The sequence below is a fragment of the Equus asinus genome, chromosome 12 (genome assembly GCF_041296235.1).
Source record: "Equus asinus isolate D_3611 breed Donkey chromosome 12, EquAss-T2T_v2, whole genome shotgun sequence".
Taxonomy (NCBI): Eukaryota; Metazoa; Chordata; class Mammalia; order Perissodactyla; family Equidae; genus Equus; species Equus asinus.
The window spans coordinates 59460143-59482962 of NC_091801.1; the positions used below are offsets into that span (position 1 = coordinate 59460143).

At 32.5% G+C, this 22820-nt stretch overlaps 1 protein-coding gene across 5 annotated transcripts in view; it reads right to left on the minus strand.

Moving 5' to 3' along the window:
- The window catches only part of CSMD3 (CUB and Sushi multiple domains 3), a 1176027-nt gene that overhangs the window by 694810 nt on the left and 458397 nt on the right, over positions 1–22820 (minus strand). The window contains exon 7 of one of the 5 annotated variants that reach the window (XM_070481502.1): positions 9981–10292. The exons of the other annotated variants lie outside the window; for them this stretch is intronic. Coding sequence (XP_070337603.1) covers positions 9981–10292 — 312 coding nt within the window. The remainder of the gene's footprint in view (positions 1–9980; positions 10293–22820) is intronic. 5 annotated transcript variants of the gene reach the window in all.

The window sequence follows — 22820 nt, forward strand, 5'->3', positions numbered from 1 at the left end:
ATTGGCACATTTCTGGACATGGATTTTTAAATTGCTACAAATATCAACATTGAACACAACTTTCCACAAAATAATATAATTAGGAAAAAATCAAGAGAACAATGAAACAACAACAAAAAAGACAAGATAAAGCATGCAATAGTCAAGATTTATATGTAGTTCACGCACCTAAATGTTAATAATCCCTATCTGTTACATATGTATTTACTCAACCAATATCAAAGTTTTTACATAAAAAATATTAATTTAATAAATGAAAGTATCTCACAAGAATCATATGTAACCAAAAAATTCTTTAAAAGTTATAAATTCTCCGTTTTTTTAATTATTCATGCTAAACAAGCATGAAAATCAATACATCAGTTAGTCTCATAAAGAAGGACCTGAGAATTCAATCAGGCAAATGCAATTTCACCATTTATATAAAATAGAAGATAATGTTTAATTATTTAATCACGCAAATTTTTGATCTGGAATTGATTTTGGAAAAAATCCATTTTTTTTTTTAAAGATTTTATTTTTTCCTTTTTCTCCCCAAAGCCCCCCGGTACATAGTTGTGTATTCTTCGTTGTGGGTTCTTCTAGTTGTGGCATGTGGGACGCTGCCTCAGCGTGGTCTGATGAGCAGTGCCATGTCCGCGCCCAGGATTCGAACTAATGAAACACTGGGCCGCCTGCAGCGGAGCGCGCGAACTTAACCACTCGGCCACGGGGCCAGCCCCGGAAAAAATCCATTTTTGTATCTTTCTTTCCACTATGTTTTGTTTCCATCTATTGGTTGGCCTTTCAGAGATATGAAACAGGGTAAGTAAAGGGAAACTAAAACCTTACGTTTTTTCTTTCTCCTATTTGATAACACATTAAGTAAAATCACTTCAAGGTATAAAATTTAGGATAAAAGTGGAAAATAATAAATGAGTTAAAATTTGAATTGAGAACGCTTTCATCATTTATTCAAACATTCATTGATCTTTCCAGTAAAATCATAACTAATATAATCAAATGAGTCATTCTTACGTGTTGGCATAATTAATTATTGTCATTAAGATTAACCCAGAGAATCCATCTGCCCTAATATATCCCTTCCACTCATGAATTCCCACCATTAGAGTCATTCTTACAGAATTAAAGTTTAGCTTTTACTATATTATCTGACGTAGATTATCAGCATTGTGATTATTCTGGTGGAGAATAAGATCTCACAGAAAGTGGACAGAGAGCAGGTACTGTATGATATATATTGCTCTCTCCATGATAACTATCCTACCTAAGTTCTTGCTTTTCAGTGTATCAGCATAACCTGTAGTGTTGTAAGAAATGCAGAATCTCAGATCCCACCCCAAACCCAAGTCACAATCTGCATTTGAACACGACTGCCAGGTGATCTGAAGTTTGAGTAGCATGGTCTAAGACTCAGACTCCAAGTCTCTATCAACTGTTAATTGCACCTCTGTATACTCAACGAATTTGTCTTCCTGCTTCTACTTACTTAAAATTTCTTCTTTAATTTCTGGCTAAAATGAATTCTTTAAAAAAGTTACATTAGATAATATCACTTCTCTGCTAAAGCCCACTAATGGCTTCCTATCTCATTTAGATTAAAATAAAGCTCTTTACCTGGGCCTCAGATCCTACCTGGCCAGTTTCCCACCTTATCTCCACCACTCTCCTCCTTGTCCACTAAACTGCAGGCACACTGGGCTTTCTTTTTCTCAAGCAAAACTCAAGCTCCTTCTAGCCAGTTGTTTTCTCTGCCTAATATGCTTTCTCCTCTGATTAACATGGCTGTCTCCTTCTTGTTATTTAGGTCTCAGTTTAAATTTCATCTCTTCAAAGAGTCGTTTCCTGACCATCCAAACTAAGGTAGTCACCCATATATCACATACTTGTTTTAATTTTCTGCACAGCCCTTTCTACCTTCTGTTAGTTATTTGTTTGTTGTCCTTTTCTCCCCACATGAATATAAACTTAGTGATACAAGGTCTACTCAGTTTGTTCGGTGTTATACACTCAAGAACTGGCAGAAAGTTTGGCGTATAAATATTCAGTGAATAACTGCCGAAGAAAGAAACAAATAAGAAAGGAAAGCAGGAAGGAAAAAGAAAAGAAGGGAGAAAAGAAATACAATGAAAGGAAAAAAAGAAAGGAAAAATAAAGACACTCAGAAAGAAAATAAGGAAAGAAAGAAAGAGAGAGAGAAAAGAAAGAAAGAGAGTCTTGAAGAAAGTAAGTCCGTCATCTTGGACACTACCTGAAAGACAAGCTAGAGTTAGATCCTCAAATGGAGAGTTTTTGAAATTTAAGGACTGTCTGTAGGCACTGGGCCCTGGGAAAAAATGTACATGTGGCTGAGTTCCCATTTACCAGCATCATGAGAGTGCCAATCTCTAACTTTCTTGATGGCAGCCTTGGAAACTTCCGTGCTTCATCATTGGTTATACAATTAGATAACCATAAAGATAAGTCCATGTCAACTCAAACATCAAGAGAAAACAGAAGATGATGATAAATACATTAATTAATATACAATATCTCTGGATAGATTCATAGACACTTAGGATTAGAAGGGACAGTAACAATAATATTATTGTGACACTCTTCGATGCTTCATGCTTTCTAAATACCCAATTTGTTTATCAAGCTATGCTTGAATATCTTATTAGTGATTTAGGAATTTACTGCTTCCTGAAGCATACAATCTATATTTGAAAATACTCAAAGTTAGAACAGTTTCTTTATAGCAAACTATTCTGTATCTTCCTGAGGTTCCATATACTAAGTTCTACAACCTATGCCAGAACAGGTTTGATCTCTCTCACATGTAACAACGTATCACACATTTGAGGACAGCTATAATTCATCCCCACTCATATAACATACTCATTCTGGAGTAATTCTCTTAGAATTGACCAATAATTTTTCTCTGTAGTCTCATTTTTATAACTTTTCCTTGAAAATAGAGACTATATCTTACACTTCTTTTGAATTCATTACATGCTTAGCACAGAGATAATATATTCAATAAAAACTGATACTTGATGGACATATATCAGTATCCATAAAGATCTAAGCAACCACCCATAAATGAACTTCCTCATTGTGATATTGCTTATGAAGATAAAAAAAATCTAAAGAACACGTTTTGGATTTACAAATTTATACTCTAGGAAAGCATTAATAGAATTTTTAAAAACAGTACTAGCTGCTTGCAAACTGTCAAAAAAATTTAAAATATATTTCACGTGGCCAAATAGCCTATTAGTGAAAAGCATTTGGTAGGCACTCAAGAACTGTTACTTCCACACAATACAGTTTTTGTCATATTACAGTCCAGTTTTTTGAATAAAGTGACTACATATCATAGAATTTGACTTCTGAAATAAACTGGAAATTTAGTTTAGATATGTGTCTGACAGTATGCTGTTTTCCCTTTTTTCTTGAGCAACGTAAATGTTCCGATAATCTTACTTCAAAAAACTACTGCTTATGCTAAACATGAAAAAAATTCCTGCTTTTGTTTGGGTTAAAATTGCTGACCTGAAAATGAATAGTTTTATGCTGAATTAACCATTCTTACCTTAAAGTTGAAAACAATAAAAAGATCTATTTAAATATTGATGATTAAAATAGGTTTTCTTTTAAGCTTCTGTTTGGAGGGGGGGAAGTCTACATCATGTTTAATTTCAGTTAAACATAATTCCATGTCATTTTATAAACTAAACTAAAACCCTACTTGATCCTATTGATAGGATCATTAGCTATTAAACATACTATGAAAGAACTGACTACACTTTGTCAAAACAAACAGCAGCAACAGCTGTAAATGCTCGTAACATATATTTGACTCCACAAGATGTTATAGTCATCTAAGTTAAATTTCCACTAGGAAGAACAATAAAAGAGAGTTTATAATTATTATATACATATATGGGAACTTTTCCAGAAGAATATATTCACATTTTGTGCTTGAAAACAGCCACTACCAATGCTGCTCATTAACAGCTGACAGAACGTGTCTACATAGTGAAAAAAAAAGAGAGAGAGAAAGAAATGTCATTCTACTACAACATACAAGAAAAACAATATTAAAATAAACTGTATAGAGTAAAGTACATTTTAATGATTATTTTTAAAATGGTATGACTATAAACTTCTTGAGGAAGAAAGCTGAATTGTACATATAATCTATTTTATTTTAACTTTAATATCACCTAATAGAAGACTTTGTATACATTAGACCCTGATGAATCTTAAAGAAATGAAAGAATGAATGAATACTAGTCTAGCAATATAAAGACTGGGTTTTCATATGGCCTCTGCCAGACCACAATTTCCTCTATTAATGGTGTTGTGTTAGATGATCTGAAATATTCCATCTAATTCTAAAATATATAATTCTAGAAATACACGATACTTTACTGATAATTTTTAATCATATTGTTATGTAAGTCCTGACATTTTAAGTGAACTTTGAGTTGAGATCTCTTAGGGCTATAATATCAAACTATGGGGTTTAGAGATTATCGAAAAAAGTATTTTAAGTAAATATTAAGAAATAATTTCAAAAGAGATCTTACAGTTAAGGCAACAAATAAGTTAAGTGAAATTTAAAATATCACTAGATACGTTATCTAATTTTAAACATCTGGATATTTTGTAAACTAAAAACATCAACTGCTTTTAGGTTTATTTATATGAATGTAAATCCTCCTTTAGGCATAGTCGAACACTTTATTTATTTACTCAACATATTTCTATTCAGCACAAGTATCTACTCAAAGCATCTTCCATGTATCTTAGTGATATAAACACACTTTACTAGATTGAAACTTTTATTCATCTTTCAAGAATTAGTCCAAATACCCTCTGTGCAGCCTTCCTTGACTTTTACATTTTAGCGGTAGTCAGTTCCTCTACTTTACTTCAATAACATTTCAAAAACACTGCTGTGGCAGTTTTTCTCTTAATAAATTTGTAATTACTCTTCTTTTAAAAAGTTACATAGACTATTCGATGGTATAGCCTGCATTGTTCATTTTTATACCCTTACTATACAGTACAATGTCATGCACATAGCAAGAGTTAGAACATATTTGATAATAAAAATAATTAGTATTTGTTGAAAATACAAGTCAGCAACTGTACTAAATTTTTTCACACAACTACCTGTGAGACAGGTATTCTCAGTTACTAAAAAGTTGCAGCTTGCAGCTTGAGAGTTGAAGTTACTGCTCAAGATCACATAGCTAACAAGGGGCAGAGTCAGCCTAGTTCCCTGACCTCAAAACTAACCAGCAATCGTGGGCAATTTGGTTTTATCTTTCCATTGGGAGAAAATACCTAAGATTTTTTGGCACTTCCACCCAATACCGTGCTTAACTCTTGCAATAACTCTCATGTAATACTATGATACTATTTTACGGATATGGAAATTGAGCTCTAATAATTCATGTGACCTGCACATGGTCTCACACATAGAAAGTGGCAAACACAGACTAAAATCCAGTCAATAAAAACTGAATTTTCATTCTGAGGACTACTGGACACTAATACAGGAAACTGTGGTGTGGTGTTAATACATAGTTTAAAGAAGATCTAAATGAACATTATTAGTATTTTTCTTTCTCTTTTACTTCTTTTAATTTCAATGTCAAAAGACTCCTTTTAAATGGAAAAAGTGGTAATGACTTTCTTGGACTGAAAACAGGTAAAAAGTGAAAAAATTATTTTAAGATATCTGAAATTAAATTACTGACATTTTACCAATAGTACAATAGAAAAGTTAATTGGATTAGTATCCCATAGAGAATTAAAAATATCTTTGATAAATAACCCAATTTTTTTCAGAATGTTCATTAATTGCACAGATGTTATTTATAATAAAGTAACTAGTCATATTGATTTAAGATTTAATTTATCACAAATTAACATAGATTTTGAGTCCATGCACACACAAGCATCAAGTACCAAATACTATGTGCAATGTCAGGGTCCATGTTTTATTTGTGTTCATGGTGATATTGACGTAAACTATAGGTACTTTAATTGCCACAGGTTATTGAGAATAGATAAATTAGGAATTAGTAATGATCAGAAGACATCTAAAAAAATGAGAGTTCAAGTGCAATGTGAATAGAGAAAAATGTTTAAAAATACTGATTTATCACATAGTGCAAAATAGTATAGACTTGTAGGCATCAAAAGAACTTATGCTATCACATACATGCTTTGCTTTAGGTTTTTTTTTGAAGCCTTTTTCTTTTTTTTTTTTGAGGAAGATTAGCCCTGAGCTAACTGCTGCCAATCCTCCTCTTTTTGCTGAGGAAGACTGGCCCTGAGCTAACATCCATGCCCACGTTCCTCTGCTTTATATGTGGGATGCCTACCACAGCATAGCTTGCCAAGCGGTGTCATGTCTGCACCCGGGATCCCAACCAACAAACCCCAGGCCGCCGAGAAGCAGAACGTGCACTTAACTGCTGCGCCACCGGGCGAGCCCCTAGATGTTAATTAATTTCAGCAAAATAATATCCATTGCATTACATTAGTATTTATTCATATGAAAATAATTGACTTTATAGTCTTCTTATGTTTAACTATAAATCTCCTTTGATTTCATAAATGTATAAGAGCTATAAGCAAGGCATTTATATCTAGTTTTATGTTGTGAATTTTGAAGTGGTCATATAATAAAGGCAATATATTATTGTGAGTTCATGAGAATATTGTTGGCTTTAAAAGAAATTAAAAACACCAGCCTTTTCATAACTGTGATAAAATGAAGTAGTTGTCTTTAATACTGAAATATACAGATATTTGGTTATGTTGAAGAATATAACTGTAAGCCTTTAAATAATTTAGGTGAATTTTCTAGCTAGTGAAATTGTAAATATTTATTCACTAGTTTGGCAAATATTACCTAACTATGTCTATGGGTCGGAAGCTATTCCAGGCACCAGGAATGCAGCCTGAAAAAGATTCATCCACTTCTTACCCTCAGAAAATTTAAAGGACAATCACAGGCCTAGTAATCACTAGCACAGGAAAAGTGTAAGGGACAATGGTGAGTTATGACAAGAAAACCTAAGCTACCTGGAGGTGACAATTTAAGATAAAACTTGGACAGGAAGTTACAATGAAGAAGGAATAGTTCATGAGAGTAGCTTGAGGTAGAAAGAACATGGTGTGTTTGACAAACTAAAAGAAATTATGTTTGGCGAAAAAAACAGAAAGTGATTGTGAGAGTCTCACGAGATGAAATTTGGAGATATGGGAAAAAGCCAGACCATGGAGGTGCCCATAGGTATCACCAAGTCTTGGTTTTATTCCTAAGGTCGATGGGAAATCACTGGAAGCTTTAAAGCAGTGAAGTTATGTGATCACATCTTCATTTTTAAAAGGTGATTCATTTTAAACATTGCGGAGAATGGAATAGAAGAACAGGAATTAATAGTTTTGTATTATGTCTATTGACTCATTTAAAATGTCAATTAAATGACTTACTGTCTGCATATATTCTAGACCTCCTTTAGCACTCTGATCAGTCATGAGCTTTACAAAATCTTCCTTGTACCATGAGGATGGGTTTCTCTATGTCCTCCTCTCTATCTCAATCTCGTGAAAAAAGGGGTTATGAATGATTTATCTTTATTTCTGATAGAAAAGAGCCTGATACTCAGTAGGCATTTCAGGCATGTTGGCTGAACTGGAATTATTTTTAAAAAGAGTATTGCTTTGCTGGCAGCCAATTCCAATTGAGAAATTTGGTCCTGCTATGACTTTAAAGACTGTTTTATGCCTGAAGATACAGCTATATACTCAGGGTTTTTAAAAACATTAATAGACATAGGATAATAGGCTTCCTTTACTTCTAGCATTGATAGGGGTTTTTGCCAAAAATGTTAGTAGTTTGTGTCTGAAATACAATAGAAAACTAGCCAGCTGAAATCGACTAAAATAGTAGTAGGTTATTGAAGAGTCAGAAGGTCCAATTTTAATTAAAATAGAGATTTGATAAAAGAATAAGTCACTAAAAACGATGCATATAACATTCAAAATGTTTTCCAGACACATAATTTAAATATCAATAACAATATTCGGAAATAAATATTTATTTCCGAAGTACATGAAATCATTAAATGAATATTATATTCATAAACACTATTATGGAAAGAATATGAGGAAAGATGAAACAGGTATTAGGGTATTAGCTCTAAAATAGCATTGGGAGATTATGACAACAACTGAGAAAATTTGAGCACTGATTTGGAATTTACCAAGGAAGTAATCTTGATGCTTAATTGAAATTTACTTGAATGTCCTTCAAAATTCTAGATTGAGAAATTTTTAAATCGTTTTATTTAATTAATAATTGACAACTACGTTTTCTCTTTTCAAACTGAATTATTTTTCCTAGTTCTACAAAATATTAATTTGTAGTTCCAGAGTTCCTCAAATCAATTGGTAGTAAACTTTGGCTAAATCGGTATTTGTATTATTAGTTGAGTTCTATAATAAACAGATGTCTGAAAATTACCCACCTACTATTCAATGGGTGATGAAATGATTACAGGGGAGTTTTTCACTATTAGTTAGCTCACATAATTTTCTAAAGAGAGTGAAAAAAAACTAAAGAGATGTGGCTTTTTCCTTAATCAATAGTTTAGTATTATTTACACATTTTTATTTACTGCTACTAAAAAAAATAGTCTACTTGATTAAGCAAATCAAATTTTATTATGATCTTTAATAGTCTTATGAGGAGAAATATTCATGGTAGAAAAGAGAATAGAGAAGCAAGGTGATTTGACTTAATCCTTTAAAGGACACTGCTAAATGTTAAAAATTCATTTTAGAATGATTCTTACTAAAGATAATTAAGGTAAGTACTTTCAGCATGAATTCTAATGAAAGTAAGCTTCTGAGATATTTCTGTATGATTTTCAATCAACTTATTTTTTCCTTAGTGTGAGCTAAGCATTGAATGGTTTTCCATTACTTATATCATGCTCTGCATAAATCATGCCTAACTACACTACATAAAGTATAGCCAGTCTAGAGAATTTATGATGATGAATTAGAAATAGAGTGGGGGTAGATATTTTGTACTGGAAATATGTTCAATTAATGAATATTTTCACTGATGCATATACTGATATTTATGATTCCCTTTGACACTACACTGATTTTTTCCTAAACTGTTTGATGAACCCTGCTACCAAGAAAAAGGAAAATATGCTTGCTATATTTCCTAATTTTATAAAAGGCAGGCTTATATTAATTGACTGGAAAATTATCATTATGATTTGGCTTTGTGCTATTTTTTCTCTAAAAATTAAATTAGGAAGTTAAGGAATATTTAATTTTGAGCCATAATCTCAATGAATAGATGTTACCTTTTCAAAAAGAGAAATTTGTTCTCAATATAATCATATGGGTCAGGCATAGGTAAATTAGAAATAGAAGAGTAAGCTATATAAAACAATCACCAGACATAATGTTTCTATTTTTCCCAATCAGATGATCTGTTTTCTCAATCATTAGTTAGCACTTGTGTAACAAAAATCTCATGCAAATACTGGAAATTACTACAAAATCAATATGTAAATATGTGCAGTTATTAACAGAAATTGGCTATTTTATTTTCATGTTATCTCAACATCGTAACTGGGATATAATAAACAATAGATATTTAATACTTGTTTTTTTTTTTATCCCTTTTATGCACTCTTCTCTTTCTATTTTTACCCCCTCCTCCCTCCAACATTTGCATTGCACTTTGACTTGGTTTTTATTTTAATTTTTGTGCTTTCAAATTATTCACGTTTTGCCTGTTACTATCTCTATTTTTCAACTGCTTTGAACTCTTTCTTTCACTTCCTACATCTTGGCTCTCTTTTGGCTCATTCTCTAATTAGAATCATTACCAAAACATAGCTTTGGCTGTAACTAAATGAGCACAAGAAAATAACATCCAATACCTCTATGAGTAACAACTGCAAGCTCTTTAGTTCTTTCTATCTGTTCAGCATTTCTTGGTCTTCTCCTTGTACTTTGTGTATCTGCTTCGTGAGGAGAGAGCCCGTCCTTGGACGTGTTGGGGTCCAGACCTGAATTTCTGAGATTCGTAACTTGCACTCGCTGTTCCTCGGAAAGTCTATGGATGGTGACAGCTGTAACACTGGATACAGTAACATCTGCAGATGTGCTAGCAACAGCAATAGCACCAGTGGTAGTCCTGTTATGCTCCTCTAACTCACCAGTGGAGGTAGTGTGGGTCAATGTAGAAGAACCTGTGGGACACAGTAGCACTAGATGCTAACTTTTTCTTTTAAATTTTGTTTTTTTTTTCTGATAAGTTTAATAAATTATATTCCCTTCTATTACCTTAAGGATAATCAACATGAAGAGGCAAAACACAAACACACCACTGAAATGTGAAGTAACCAGATCTGATGGTTGGTTTGTATCAATCAACCAATAATAGATATTACACACAAATACACCACATTTTAACTCTAACACATTAGTGGGCAAAAGGTGAAATTGTAAACCCTTATGGGGTCTTGAATCAATTTTCTTTGTTATTTATCTACAGATGAATTTTAGCAACAAATGCCTGGCAAGTGAAAAGTTTTCACAGAATGGGTAACTATGTAACCACACTTTTCTCAAAAGTATGCTTTGAATAGTCTGTGCCATATCTCATCATAATTTCTGGGAAAAATATCAAAATTTCTATTTTCAAGACAAGCAAGTGAAGAAAGGAGAATTTAAAATCAAAGCCAAAATGAAAACAAAATGATTTTACAAAAATGAAACTCTGAAATAACTACTCTATGTAAATGTCTATCTTAAAACCTCATTTGTCAGAAAGCAACCAACATGACAAAATATTCAATGTCCTAAACTATATATACTTTAGAATTTACTGCGTTGTTCTTGGAAGTTGGGTAATATTTTTCACTATTTTAGAGTAAAATTTGAGATTAACCAATTTTCAACTAATTAAACAAATCATTTTATTTAGAAATGACTGAAAATTATTAGCACAGAACTTTTATTCATACAAAACTAGGTTTAAAATATGGTTGAGAATTTCCAAATATCTCACAAGCATTTCATGGTATATATCTCTCCACATTCTTGACATTGTTAAAGTTTCACGATAACTTAAAAATGTTTTAAAGGTGCTAAATTAGGGTCTTCTTTATACTTTCACTTAAATTTTTCACAAGATTGTCCTTGGTTGTACATAATTCTCATATAATGAAAAAAAAGTAACCTTATAATAGATACATGAAACTGAATGAAGATATATTTAAAAGAATTTTGACAGTTAAAATGCTTAACAAGAAAAAAATTATTGAATTTTGGAAGTACAGCTACTAATTAGGAATAATAGTCAGGTGCTACTTAGAAAACTTCTGAATATTTTTTAAAGCCAACGAGTGGTATACATTTTCATATACTTGCCTTCTCAATAAACTGCATTTCAAACTTCTGTCCATAATGTATAATCAGATATTTTAGACAAAAACACATATGGATCTTTTAACCATCCTGCAAGAGGAAAGTAGTTATATCCTTTAACGTGGTTTGACATGCTCTGTTTTAATTTTTTTTTTCCTGCTGTACTGTAGGCAGATGATTATTAGGACTAGTAATTCTGGCTTCTGCTTTAAAGTCAAAAAAGAAGTTAAACCTGGAGCCCCTCCTTCATAAGCAAGCAAAGAAGCACATGTCTGCTACTAATTCTTCCAGCCTGAGTTGTCATATTTTGTTTTAATTTGACTTAGAAATTCCAAAGAATTAAATGATGATTATATTTTGAGAGCTCCAGGGGTAAATGAAGTGTCATTATCAGATTATTTTAAAGACTTTTAATATATTTTGAAGCATCAATCAGAAAAAAAATTGCTACTGAATATTTATCCAAGTTATTTTGTGAAAATTTGCCAGTAATACTAAGCCGATATTTGGTAAGCGTTTTCTTTAATCATGTGGTTAAGCAATAACTACGTTTATACTACTAACATTCAGTAATTGACCTCACAGCAAATCGGACATCTTGGCTGTCCATGTGCTCATTACTACAAAAACAATACCTGATCCATATTATTCTCCTGGGGAATTTAATTGCACCTTCCATTTTTGAAAGGAAGTATGAAATCAGGATGAAAAACTAATACTTTAAAATTTTTCATAACTTTATCCTAATTTCCAGGTTTTCAGGATTACTTTAAAGAAGGAAACCATTTAACTATAAACATAGGTTGCTAGATATAATTGAAAAGCATAAAAACATGGAATTTGGACTCTTGTCTCAAATCTAAGTGTTCCTACTTTTAACAATGGAGTAAATTGAGTAGCTATTTGTTATATTCCATCACTGAGGTCATTACAATTAATCTCAAAAGATCTTTTGGGGGCTGGCCCAGTGGCGCAGCAGTTAAGTTCCCACCTTCTGCTTCTCGGCGGCCCAGGGTTCGCCGGTTCCGATCCCGGGTGTGGACATGGCACCATGTGGCAAAAGCCATGCTGTTTTAGGCATCCCACGTATAAAGTAGAGGAAGATGGGCAAGTGTGGAGGAAGATGGGCATGGATGTTAGGTTAGGGCCAGTCTTCCTCAGCAAAAAGAGGAAGATTAGCAGTAGTTAGCTCAGGGATGATCTTCCTCAAAAAAAAAAAAAAGATCTTTTGTATTTGGGTCAATGATTCTGGGGTAATTCTTGGGAATGTGTCTGTGTTGCTTCTGTAACTAATCTTCAAGACCTACAGACCAATTCCAAACACCCATTTTCTTGAAGACTCCAGGGGATAAATATAGTTCCTGAACAAATTTGAGAGTTAGAATTGATCTTTGGTAGCATTTGACCCAGGACTTGCTAGCAATCTCAACCTTAAAATCTTCAGTAACAGAGGCCTACTTCTGGCTAATGGTGGTGTTGATTCAATACTATTCTCTTAAATGCAGAAAAGGGGAAAATGTTTGAATGAAGCATTGAAAAATCCATTTCTTTAATAAGCACAGTCTATTTTACCAGATATTTTACTAACCAGTTATTACGTTTTACTTATATTTTATGTTCATATTCTTTCCACCTCATACTAGAACGCAAGCTCCATGAAGGCTGAGACTTGTATTTTCTATTCACTGCTGAATTATGAACATCTAGAACAGTGCCTGGTACATAGTAGATGCTCAAGAAATATTCCTCAAAAGAAAGAACAAACGAATGAATCAATTTAATAATAATGCTAAAATAATATTAACAATAACAAAGAGGAGAGATTTTACAAAAGAAATATGATTATAATTTTCATCATCCAATGTTGTACTTCAAGCAGTAATTCCAAAGGAAGGAAAAATTGATACTTTTGTTTTTAACTTTCAAAAACATTACTTTGAAAAAGTGTGGAATTTGAAGATTTATTTGCATAAGAAAGAGTTACTTGAAGATTTTTCTCATCATTCCCAAAACAGGAAAATTTACAGTGTTAGTGTGAAATGGATTTACCTAGATATGCTTGATATATATAGTAGAACCATAAAGAAGTAACACTGATTTCCCTTAGAAGGCAATAAAATCATTCATGACATATAGTTATATCATGTATTGTATAATCATTTTATTTAAAATGTAGACCAACTTAGAATACTGATTTTGGTACCACTTTAAATTGGCAGTGTGTGAAACACAGATTTTTTAAATTGTCAAAATGTACCATTTAACAGTTTAAAAACACTCAACATTTTTGCATACATAACTGTTTTATGAAGTAATCGCAAGTGTTGGAAAAAGCCTTAGGACTATGTATAGCAAAAATCCAATATCAAATATATAATATACCTAATCAAATATTAAAATATAATATTTTACTTTCTCTTAAAAAATTTAAATATGCTACACGAATGTGTAAACATTATCTTTAATAGCACAGTATTAAATGCAAATGTTACAATACATACAACCCATACTAAGGAATAAAATGTACATTCAGAAAAATTCATTCTTCGTTTGAAATCAAATCATGTTTACAAGATGTAGCTTATCACACTTAGATTATCCTGTCATTAAATTGTTTAAGATATATTTAAAAATTAGATGTTTACAATATAAACACGTCTATAATATAATTTTATTTATATTCTTTAACAAAAAATTTCCCAACGTAACAAAAATAAAATGAAATGATCACATATATAAGCATGCTTCTATAAATCATAACTATATGCCATCTTTGGAATTATGATAATGGAAAATGGCAAAAGTTACATGTGTAAATTGGCAAATTTATTTAATAGTAATCCTCAGAATATTAAATTTGGATTTTATTATGTATTATAACAAAGATTACGTATCTGAAGTCTTTTTAATTTCAACAATATATCTGCAAGAAACTAAGAATAATTCATGAAGTCATTTAAAAAGTGTACCAAATAAAAACTCATCTCATAATTGAATTTGAATTTCTTTTGGATTAAATTTTTGGTTTTTTTTGAGGAAGATTAGCCCTGAGCTAACATCCACCACCAATTCTCCTCTTTTTGCTGAGGAAGATTGGTCCTGAGCTAACATCCGTGCCCATTTTCCTCTATTTTATATGTGGGATACCTGCCGCAGCATGGCTTGATAAGCGGTGTGTAGGTCAAGGCCCAGGATCTGAACCAGTGAACTCCAGGCCGCTAAAGCGGAGAGCGCCAACTTAACCACAATGCCTTGGGGATGTCCCCTCAATTAGATTTTTTATCTTAGAGATTTTAGAAAAAATTGTATGCTATGTTGCTTTGTAATTATTGCCTAATTCATTACAGAAGTAAAGAACAGAATACATTGCTAGAGATATGAGTAAATGGCCCAATATGTATACAATTATATAAGTACATGTTAAAGATAATTGCATATTCAAAGAAGTAATTTTTAGATATTTATGTTTGGCATATTATTTTATATTAAAAAACATATATTCTGTTCCATTAATTTTAGTATTTCAAATGAGACATTTGTTTAATTAACAAAGTTTAATTAACACAATAATTCTAAGTGAAAAATTCTGTGGCATTATGATATATAATGAAGAAAAATGCAATGAACATATTTAACATGAAAACATGCAAAAGAAAAAATATACAAAATAACAGCAAAATAAAATCTAAATACAACTAATGCAACAATTCTATTTGAGCGATCATTTAGATATTCTATAAATTTTAGCCTATTTAATACTTTACTTTGTATGTTGTATTTCTTCTTTTATTCAATATGACTTAGGTGGAACTTATAGGAACAGGTCAATAAGAGAGGACTCTTGAAAACTAATTGAAGTATGAGTATGGATAAGGCGAAACAAAGCCGCTGCTTCGTTGCATGTTAATGTTACAATTTTCAGGAAACATATTTCAGTTGGAAAAATAAGTTAAGTATTTTGCATTTTAAATATTACTAATTCAAGTATCCTAAAATCTGAGGGACTTAGTACTTAGTAGTATAAATTGGTGGATGTATGTGTACTATGAATATTCAAAGTAGTGAACAGATGGGTAAACTGAAATAGAAAGTAGCCCTTAAAGTAGAGAATAAATATAAATGATCTATCTTTGATTAATTGTTACTTAATATAAAGTTTGTCTCTCTGACTAGAATTTTAAGTGAACAAATAATGAAAAAATTAGTTTGTAACTTAGTTTTAAAGAGTAGGTCTATACTGGTCTTATACAGTTTTGATTTTAAATTAAAATCCTGCATTTACCTTGAAACCGCACAAGATTATGATCTTAAAATATTAATTAAATGAATATAAGATACTCTTGATTATAAGATGCATCTCCAAGAAAGAAAACATTCTGCCAATTAAACTGTGACATGACAATGCAAAAATGCTGTCACCTGCATCCAGATGTCTGAGGTGTTAAAATGTGAAGTTGGTTTTAGTAGAGTAAAAAAAAAAAAATCAGTAATTTAAGTAACAAAGTTTTTTATAATCGTAAGTTCAATTAATTAGGTGTGTACTAATTTAAAAATAGAACTGAGAATTTAAATATAACCTGTCTTTCTGAATTGACTGGCATATTGATATCTGTTTATGTTTCTATTTACATTACATATTTCAATTTAAATTTCTAAGCATTAAATGGGAAACCAGTATTAAGTTTTGCAAGTGAATTTGTTATTATCAAGTATAAGTAATCTTACTGATTTAATATGCAGTGAAAGAATACACATTTGCAATCTAAGCTGAAAGTGATGATAGCAGGATCTAATGATACATCTACTAAGTCCACTTACTATGATTAAATAACCGATTACAAAATGAATATTCAACAAAATATGTATTTTCAAGTTGTTTACATGCAAGATAAAACCTCATATTCTGAATTGTCTAAAATTATGATAAGCCCATATGCCAAACGAGCATAAGTATCTTTATCTAAATAAAACATAAAAAATATCAAAAGCTTTAGAAAGCATATGGAGAGTGCTGTGTTAGTCAACTACAACAAAACTACATATGTATTATGTATATAGTAAATATATGTGTTATATAGTATATATGCTATATAATGTTATAAATGTATGTGCTATACTAAATATCATCAGTTTTGTCATAAAAATGTGAGAGAATAGACATCTCCTTTCTTAGCACTAAAAATAGAGTAACTGCATGCTAGGGAAAAGTTTCTTTAAGTAGAAGGTTGTAAGAATTTTGAAGATATTCTCTCTTAAAGGACCATTTCCTGCTTTACCTAGTTGATTAAAATGAAGTTGCAGAATCAAGCTTCAGCATCTTATCACTCTTTTTGATACATTTTGGAAGTCTAGACTATGAGTAGTGGTGGATCCTAGGTGTCATTTTTTATTTTAATGTGCACAACCACAAACACACACACCACTCACAGGAATAAATATCCACAAAATGCAAACTGAAGTCCTTCTTGTGTAACTAAGCATAATGTTCTTCCATAAAGTCATAGTACTGACAAAACTTGAAGACCCAGGTTTTGAAATAAGATTCGTAGCATCCTTGTCACATTTCATAAGAGTAAGAAAAAGAAAAAGAATGCCCCTCCACACCTTTCTAAAACCATCTCCTAGAATTCTGCATTTTTAGACCTCTTTCCTGTAGCAGCTCTTACCGTTTAGCTAAAGTAGAAGCATTTGTCATTCTGGGTTTCCCCTAAACAAATAAAATGTGGTTTAACACACACTTGTTCAATTTCCTTCCACACGAAGTCTTGTGGAATAGCTGCCAGTTCTCAGGGAAGATTAAAAGGTGATAATAGGAAAAAGGGATACCAAATAGTTCTTATTCCAAAGTGTTATAACAGGAACTCTTTCATTTTCAGAGCCTTGCTGTCTATGATAATCAATATGTAGCAATAACTTTTTGAAAATAGAGATCATGTCTTATACATGTGTATCCCCTACTCCCCCTTGAAAGTTTAATAAATATATGAGGGAAGAAAGAATGTGGCTAAATGTACTATTCTCTCTTTTCTCAAAAATATAAACATTTTATTGTATCTTTAAGATTTATTGAGTGTTAAATGTACTTTCAAGGATATAAATATAAGTAAGAAATTGGACCTGTCCAGATATGTTCAAACAACAGAAAAACACATAATTATAATATGATTGCAATTTATATTGCATGTTCTAGAATAGAAGCAAAGAACAGAGAGGAAGAAACATCTAAGAACATAAAAATCACTACTTCATTAGTGTTTTCTCAAATGAGGGTAGCATTTCTCTTTTCTTCCTTCCTCCAGCACACTTTCCCCCCAAAAAATAATTCATAATGACGATATTTGGTAATGTGAAGGAGAAGCAGAAGAAGTAAGGGAAAGGAACTTTGAGGTTATCCCTTCTATCAATCATGGCTAAAAGGAAAAATAAGGGAAGGCTTTATGCTGATCTAGCCCATCATGTCCCCGAGTCCTGCTTACCTTAACAACCTGACTGTATGAATGTTTATCCTCTAATTCCTTCTATAATGGTCTTCTAGCTTGGGGAGGCTCAGTTGTTCATTATTTTTCATTAATTGTATGTGCGCCTCTTTTTTTAAAGCCTAAAGTATACATAATACTGGTTTCATATATGTGATATGATTTAAGGGAACCAAGGAGTTACCTTTATCCCCACATTTTTCTCTCTGTGTACAGAGATGCTACTAAAAAGATGCTCTTTAGGATTAGGTATTGGCTTCTCAAGATTGTTCTCTTAGAATCAGACAAATATCTTTCTGGTTGAGCAAATAAATATACTGGAGTAATTGCTTAACTATTTAGTTTAAGTTAGTTTATTGTAAAGTTTTCCTCTCCTCAAAAAATAACGGGCAGTTTGAGAAATACATGTTTTGGTGAAGAGTATGAAGATGGCAGTAAGATCACTGAACACTCGTTGTTGAGGCATTTATCATAAGCTGATATCTGATCCCACGACTGTTATATGATTGGAAGAACTGGGTTCATTATTAGCAGAAGGGGTATAAGGGAGGCATGCATGGGTAGGAAAGGGTGACATTACGGAGGAAAGACTATTGTAGTGTTGACTGTAGAAAAGTTGCTGAGCAACCGGTGAATATCTGCATAAACATGCTGAAGTAGAGCAGCCTAATAAGAAACTCAAGCCAAAAAAGGTCTTATTTTCCTGCATCATACATTCTGTAAAACACTTTTTATTCTATAGAAGCTAATTAATTAGTAGAAGGAGTGATTTGCTTAAAAAATAAGTATCATTCTTGGCTTAGAAAAGTAGCATGTTAGAGGAAAAAAAAAAAACCTTCAGAAATTGTAAGAACCTATAAAGCTTATCATGGAAAGCCTACCATTAACTGGGAAGGCAACTATATTATACATTACAGACTGGGTTTTTACATATAATTATATGTTGGGATATTTGAAATACATATTTCCATATTGAAAGGTAAACCATTATATTTCTTCATATAATTACTCTGCCAAGTTCCTTTCTTATAAAGAATACATATTATTTCAAGACAATAAGTAAAAAGACTGTCTTTTAATGCCATCAATAAAACAAAGGTACAAATACTATAACAATTACAGATGAGATTTACATTTATATTTGGCCTCAGATATGTTTTGGTTTTTAGTTCATTTATAGAAATATATGATATTAAAATTTAGGAATAATGTGGAGACCTGACCAAGGAGGATCTCAAAACCCATCTATTTTAACATTGTGACATCTGGCCAACTCTCTTTGACACTCTCTAATCTAGGAGTAGAGAGTTTGATCCTCTGGGTGATACAAATCAGAAGGTTAATTAGAGCTCCCTTCAGTCAAATCTTCCCTGGGGAAGAGACACATAAGTTTGTGTTTTAAATACAAAGAAATTGCATCTTATTTAGAGCAGAAACTACTTGGTAAGGCAGGAAAAATAAGAATGAAATACGAACAAAGAGATTCAGCAAAGGACTTGTGCTTTTACATCTTTGCAGATATTGAAAAAAGAAACCTCATCTTGCATTCATTCCAGAGAAAGCAAATGTTATTTGCTTAGTGAATTTTTCCATTCCCCATCCTTTCTGCACCAAGGAAAGTGAGGACTTTTGCTTTTTCTATGTTTAGTAGAATTTTAAAAATCTGACTACAAAACTTATTACTTTCCATTGTCCCTCTCCTTCCTCTTTTTTATTTCAATCACATGAATTAAATGACTACTATGCATCAAGTACAAACAAACACACACACGCACACATCTATATACGTATATAACTAGATACAGATACAGATATAGATATCTATCTTTGTCTTGCAAGTAAACAGTTATGAATTTAAAAAATCAGACCCATGTTATATGTTTGATGAAGGATACACAGAGAACTACGAAAACAGCTAGAAAGCCATTAGCTATGCTTCCAAAATGGGAAAGATCTTCTGGTGGAAGAGACATTGCAATTGAGCTTAAACAATGAACAGGTTTTGCCTGATGCATGAGAAGTAAAAGAACATCCTAGTCAGAGAAAATAGCTTAAAAAAAGGCGTGGCAGGGGAAAAGGCAAGACATGTTCATGGAATTGCAAATTATTTGTCATAGCAGGAATGAAGAGAGAGCAATAGGAGATTTGGAAGGCAGGGACCAATGCTTGAAGAGCCAAGAAATTTTAACTGAGCTTGAGAAGATGAGGTATCACTGAAGGATATTTAGCAGGAGTTTGATATGACAAGATTGTCATTTTAGAAATATTGAAATTTTTGTAATGTGGAGACAGTATTAGAGATATAAGGACTTAAGGCAGGGCTAACATTTAACTGACTCAACTACATGACTATGAGAACCTTGAAATAAGGTTGCTAGATCTAGCAAATAAAACTATAGAGCACTCAGCTAAATTTTAATGTCAGATAACATTTTTTTCTCTAAGTATATCTTGTGCAGTACTCAGGACACATTTATAATGAAAAATTATCCATCATTTATGTGACGTTCAAATTCAACCAGGCATCCTGGATATTATCTGAAACACTACTTTGAAAGTAATTCAGACTTAGAGACTCTGAAAATTTTCTGCCTACCAAGCAAGTAAAAACTATTAACAAATATTGATCCCTTTAATCTAAGTGTGCTTTGATAGATCCTGTTAAAACTTATGGAAAGACAGAGAGTAGGCATGATGACATCACAAGAACATCTAGACAAAACTCATACAAGCTTTTATTTTTAATGACATGAGAAATAAAAAGAAGACAAGTTGAATGAGGTGTGCTAGGGCCTTTCATGCCATGTGTATTTAAATCCTACAGCTTTCTTTTTAGTATTAAAAACAGCTTATATCCTAGTTTAGCCCTTTATTCATTATAAAACATTATGTTCTATACTTGAGGAAGAAAACACATATTGAGAATTAAATCTATCGATGACACACCAAAAAATGCCAGCTTTTTTTAACAGTGCCTCGATCCGTAGAAACCTGAATTGAAGATACTTCCAGCACGACTTTATTGGTCTTTGAATTGTATCCAAATACTAGAAATGGCAACAAAGATTGAACAGTTACCATTCTCAAATTATCAAGTAAGTTTTTTTGACCTATTGGTCTTTTTCCATCCTTGTTTTTCCAGATGATAGAAAATATAAAATGGAAAGTAGAAAATTCAGTTCTCTCTCTCTCTCTCATGCTTTTATTTAGATAGATAGACAGACAGACAGACAGAATATACATATTCTCAAATATATGAGAAGAGAGAGAGACTTATAGAGACCATATACACATATACATATGGGAGGGCGAAGAGAGAAAGAGAGAGAGAAACTAAATATATATATAATATATATAATAAAAAAATCTCTGGATTCTGAAAGGCTTTTTTGAGTAAGAATGTTCTATTTGATCAAGATCATATGCATTTTAATTGGTTGACTTTCTGATGAAAAGGATTAATTAAAGCAAAAGAAGTTTTCTAAATCATTAAAGCGGTTTTAAATATCTGAAAATTTTATATCTACCCAGATGATTTTGGTATATTCCAACTACAGGTAATAATATGAACAGCCAATCATTTTTCTGAATTATACTTTTAACTTTTATAAGGGTGATGGACGCTTGCTGCTCTCATCTGTGGGCTGGTGTCTTTCTATCTCCCCAAATTTCTGAATACGGGTGAAAAAGACACTTTAAATTTATTTGGCATTCCAATATGCTTACTTGAAATGAGTAGAACTATGAAATGAACAGAACTATTTAAAGAAACATGTTATAAAGAGCAACTAGCATTTACTGAGCACTTGTTATATTCTCAATACAGTCCTGATTCATTCATTTCATCCTCAAAGGTACCTAGGAGCTGAGGATATTAAAGCTTAGAGCTGCTTCAAACATACACTGATTCACTTTGCTAGTAAGTGGAAAAGCTAGGATTTGGACCCAAACTGCATAATCCCAAAACCACAATCCTAACTCCTGTGAAATGAGTACACCTCTACTTAGCCTCCCCAGTACAATACAGAATGTAAACACTTGTGTCTGAATCAACATGCAAGTTATTTATTTATGTTTTGTTTTCATTGTATTTCTCCCCTATCACCACCTTCCCCAATCCATGTCTGTTTCCAGGTCCTTCTTGCAATTCCCTTGGCTCAGCAGAAGATAGTTTTGCAGGGCTAAAAGGGAAATTTTCTCTAAGATCTCTCCATAGCTTTTGTTTCCTGGCAGCCTAGGCCTCTTCAGGTGATTCATCAAGTGACAGGAGAAGGGCAAAGACTGAGGTAGAATTGGAGGCCGAGGAGGGGCTATGAAGATGACATACACACCCTCCCTGCTGCATCGCAGGAAACTGGAAGGGTCCAGGAACTCTCACCTTTGGCTAAGATTCTTCAGCCAGGCTTGTCAAGGCAAGTGAGGATCATCTGCCTTCATGGGAATTGCGGGCTTTAACAATTATGACTGGGTGCCTTTCTCCCCACTGTCCAGGCACTACAAAGGCTCCCTAGATTCTTGTGCAACTCAACAGAAGAAGAAGGTGAAAATGTCTCTTGTACCCTCCTCCACAATGACCTGGATAGACTTTTCATCCTGTCAGGTTGAATGGAGGCTCTCAAATTATTTGAATTTAAGAGAACACAGTGATATTTCTTGCCCATCCAAGTCTGTAGACTAAATTTCCTACCTGTTTCACTTGTAAATACAGAAAAATTGCACACCACACGCCAATAAACTGTCTTTTGTTTTTTTAATAATTTAGGTTCATGGGGCCGGCCCCGCGGCTGAGTGGTTAAGTTCGCGCGCTCTGCTGCAGCGGCCCAGGGTTTTTCCGGTTCACGTCCTGGGTGCAGACATGGCACCGCTTGTCAG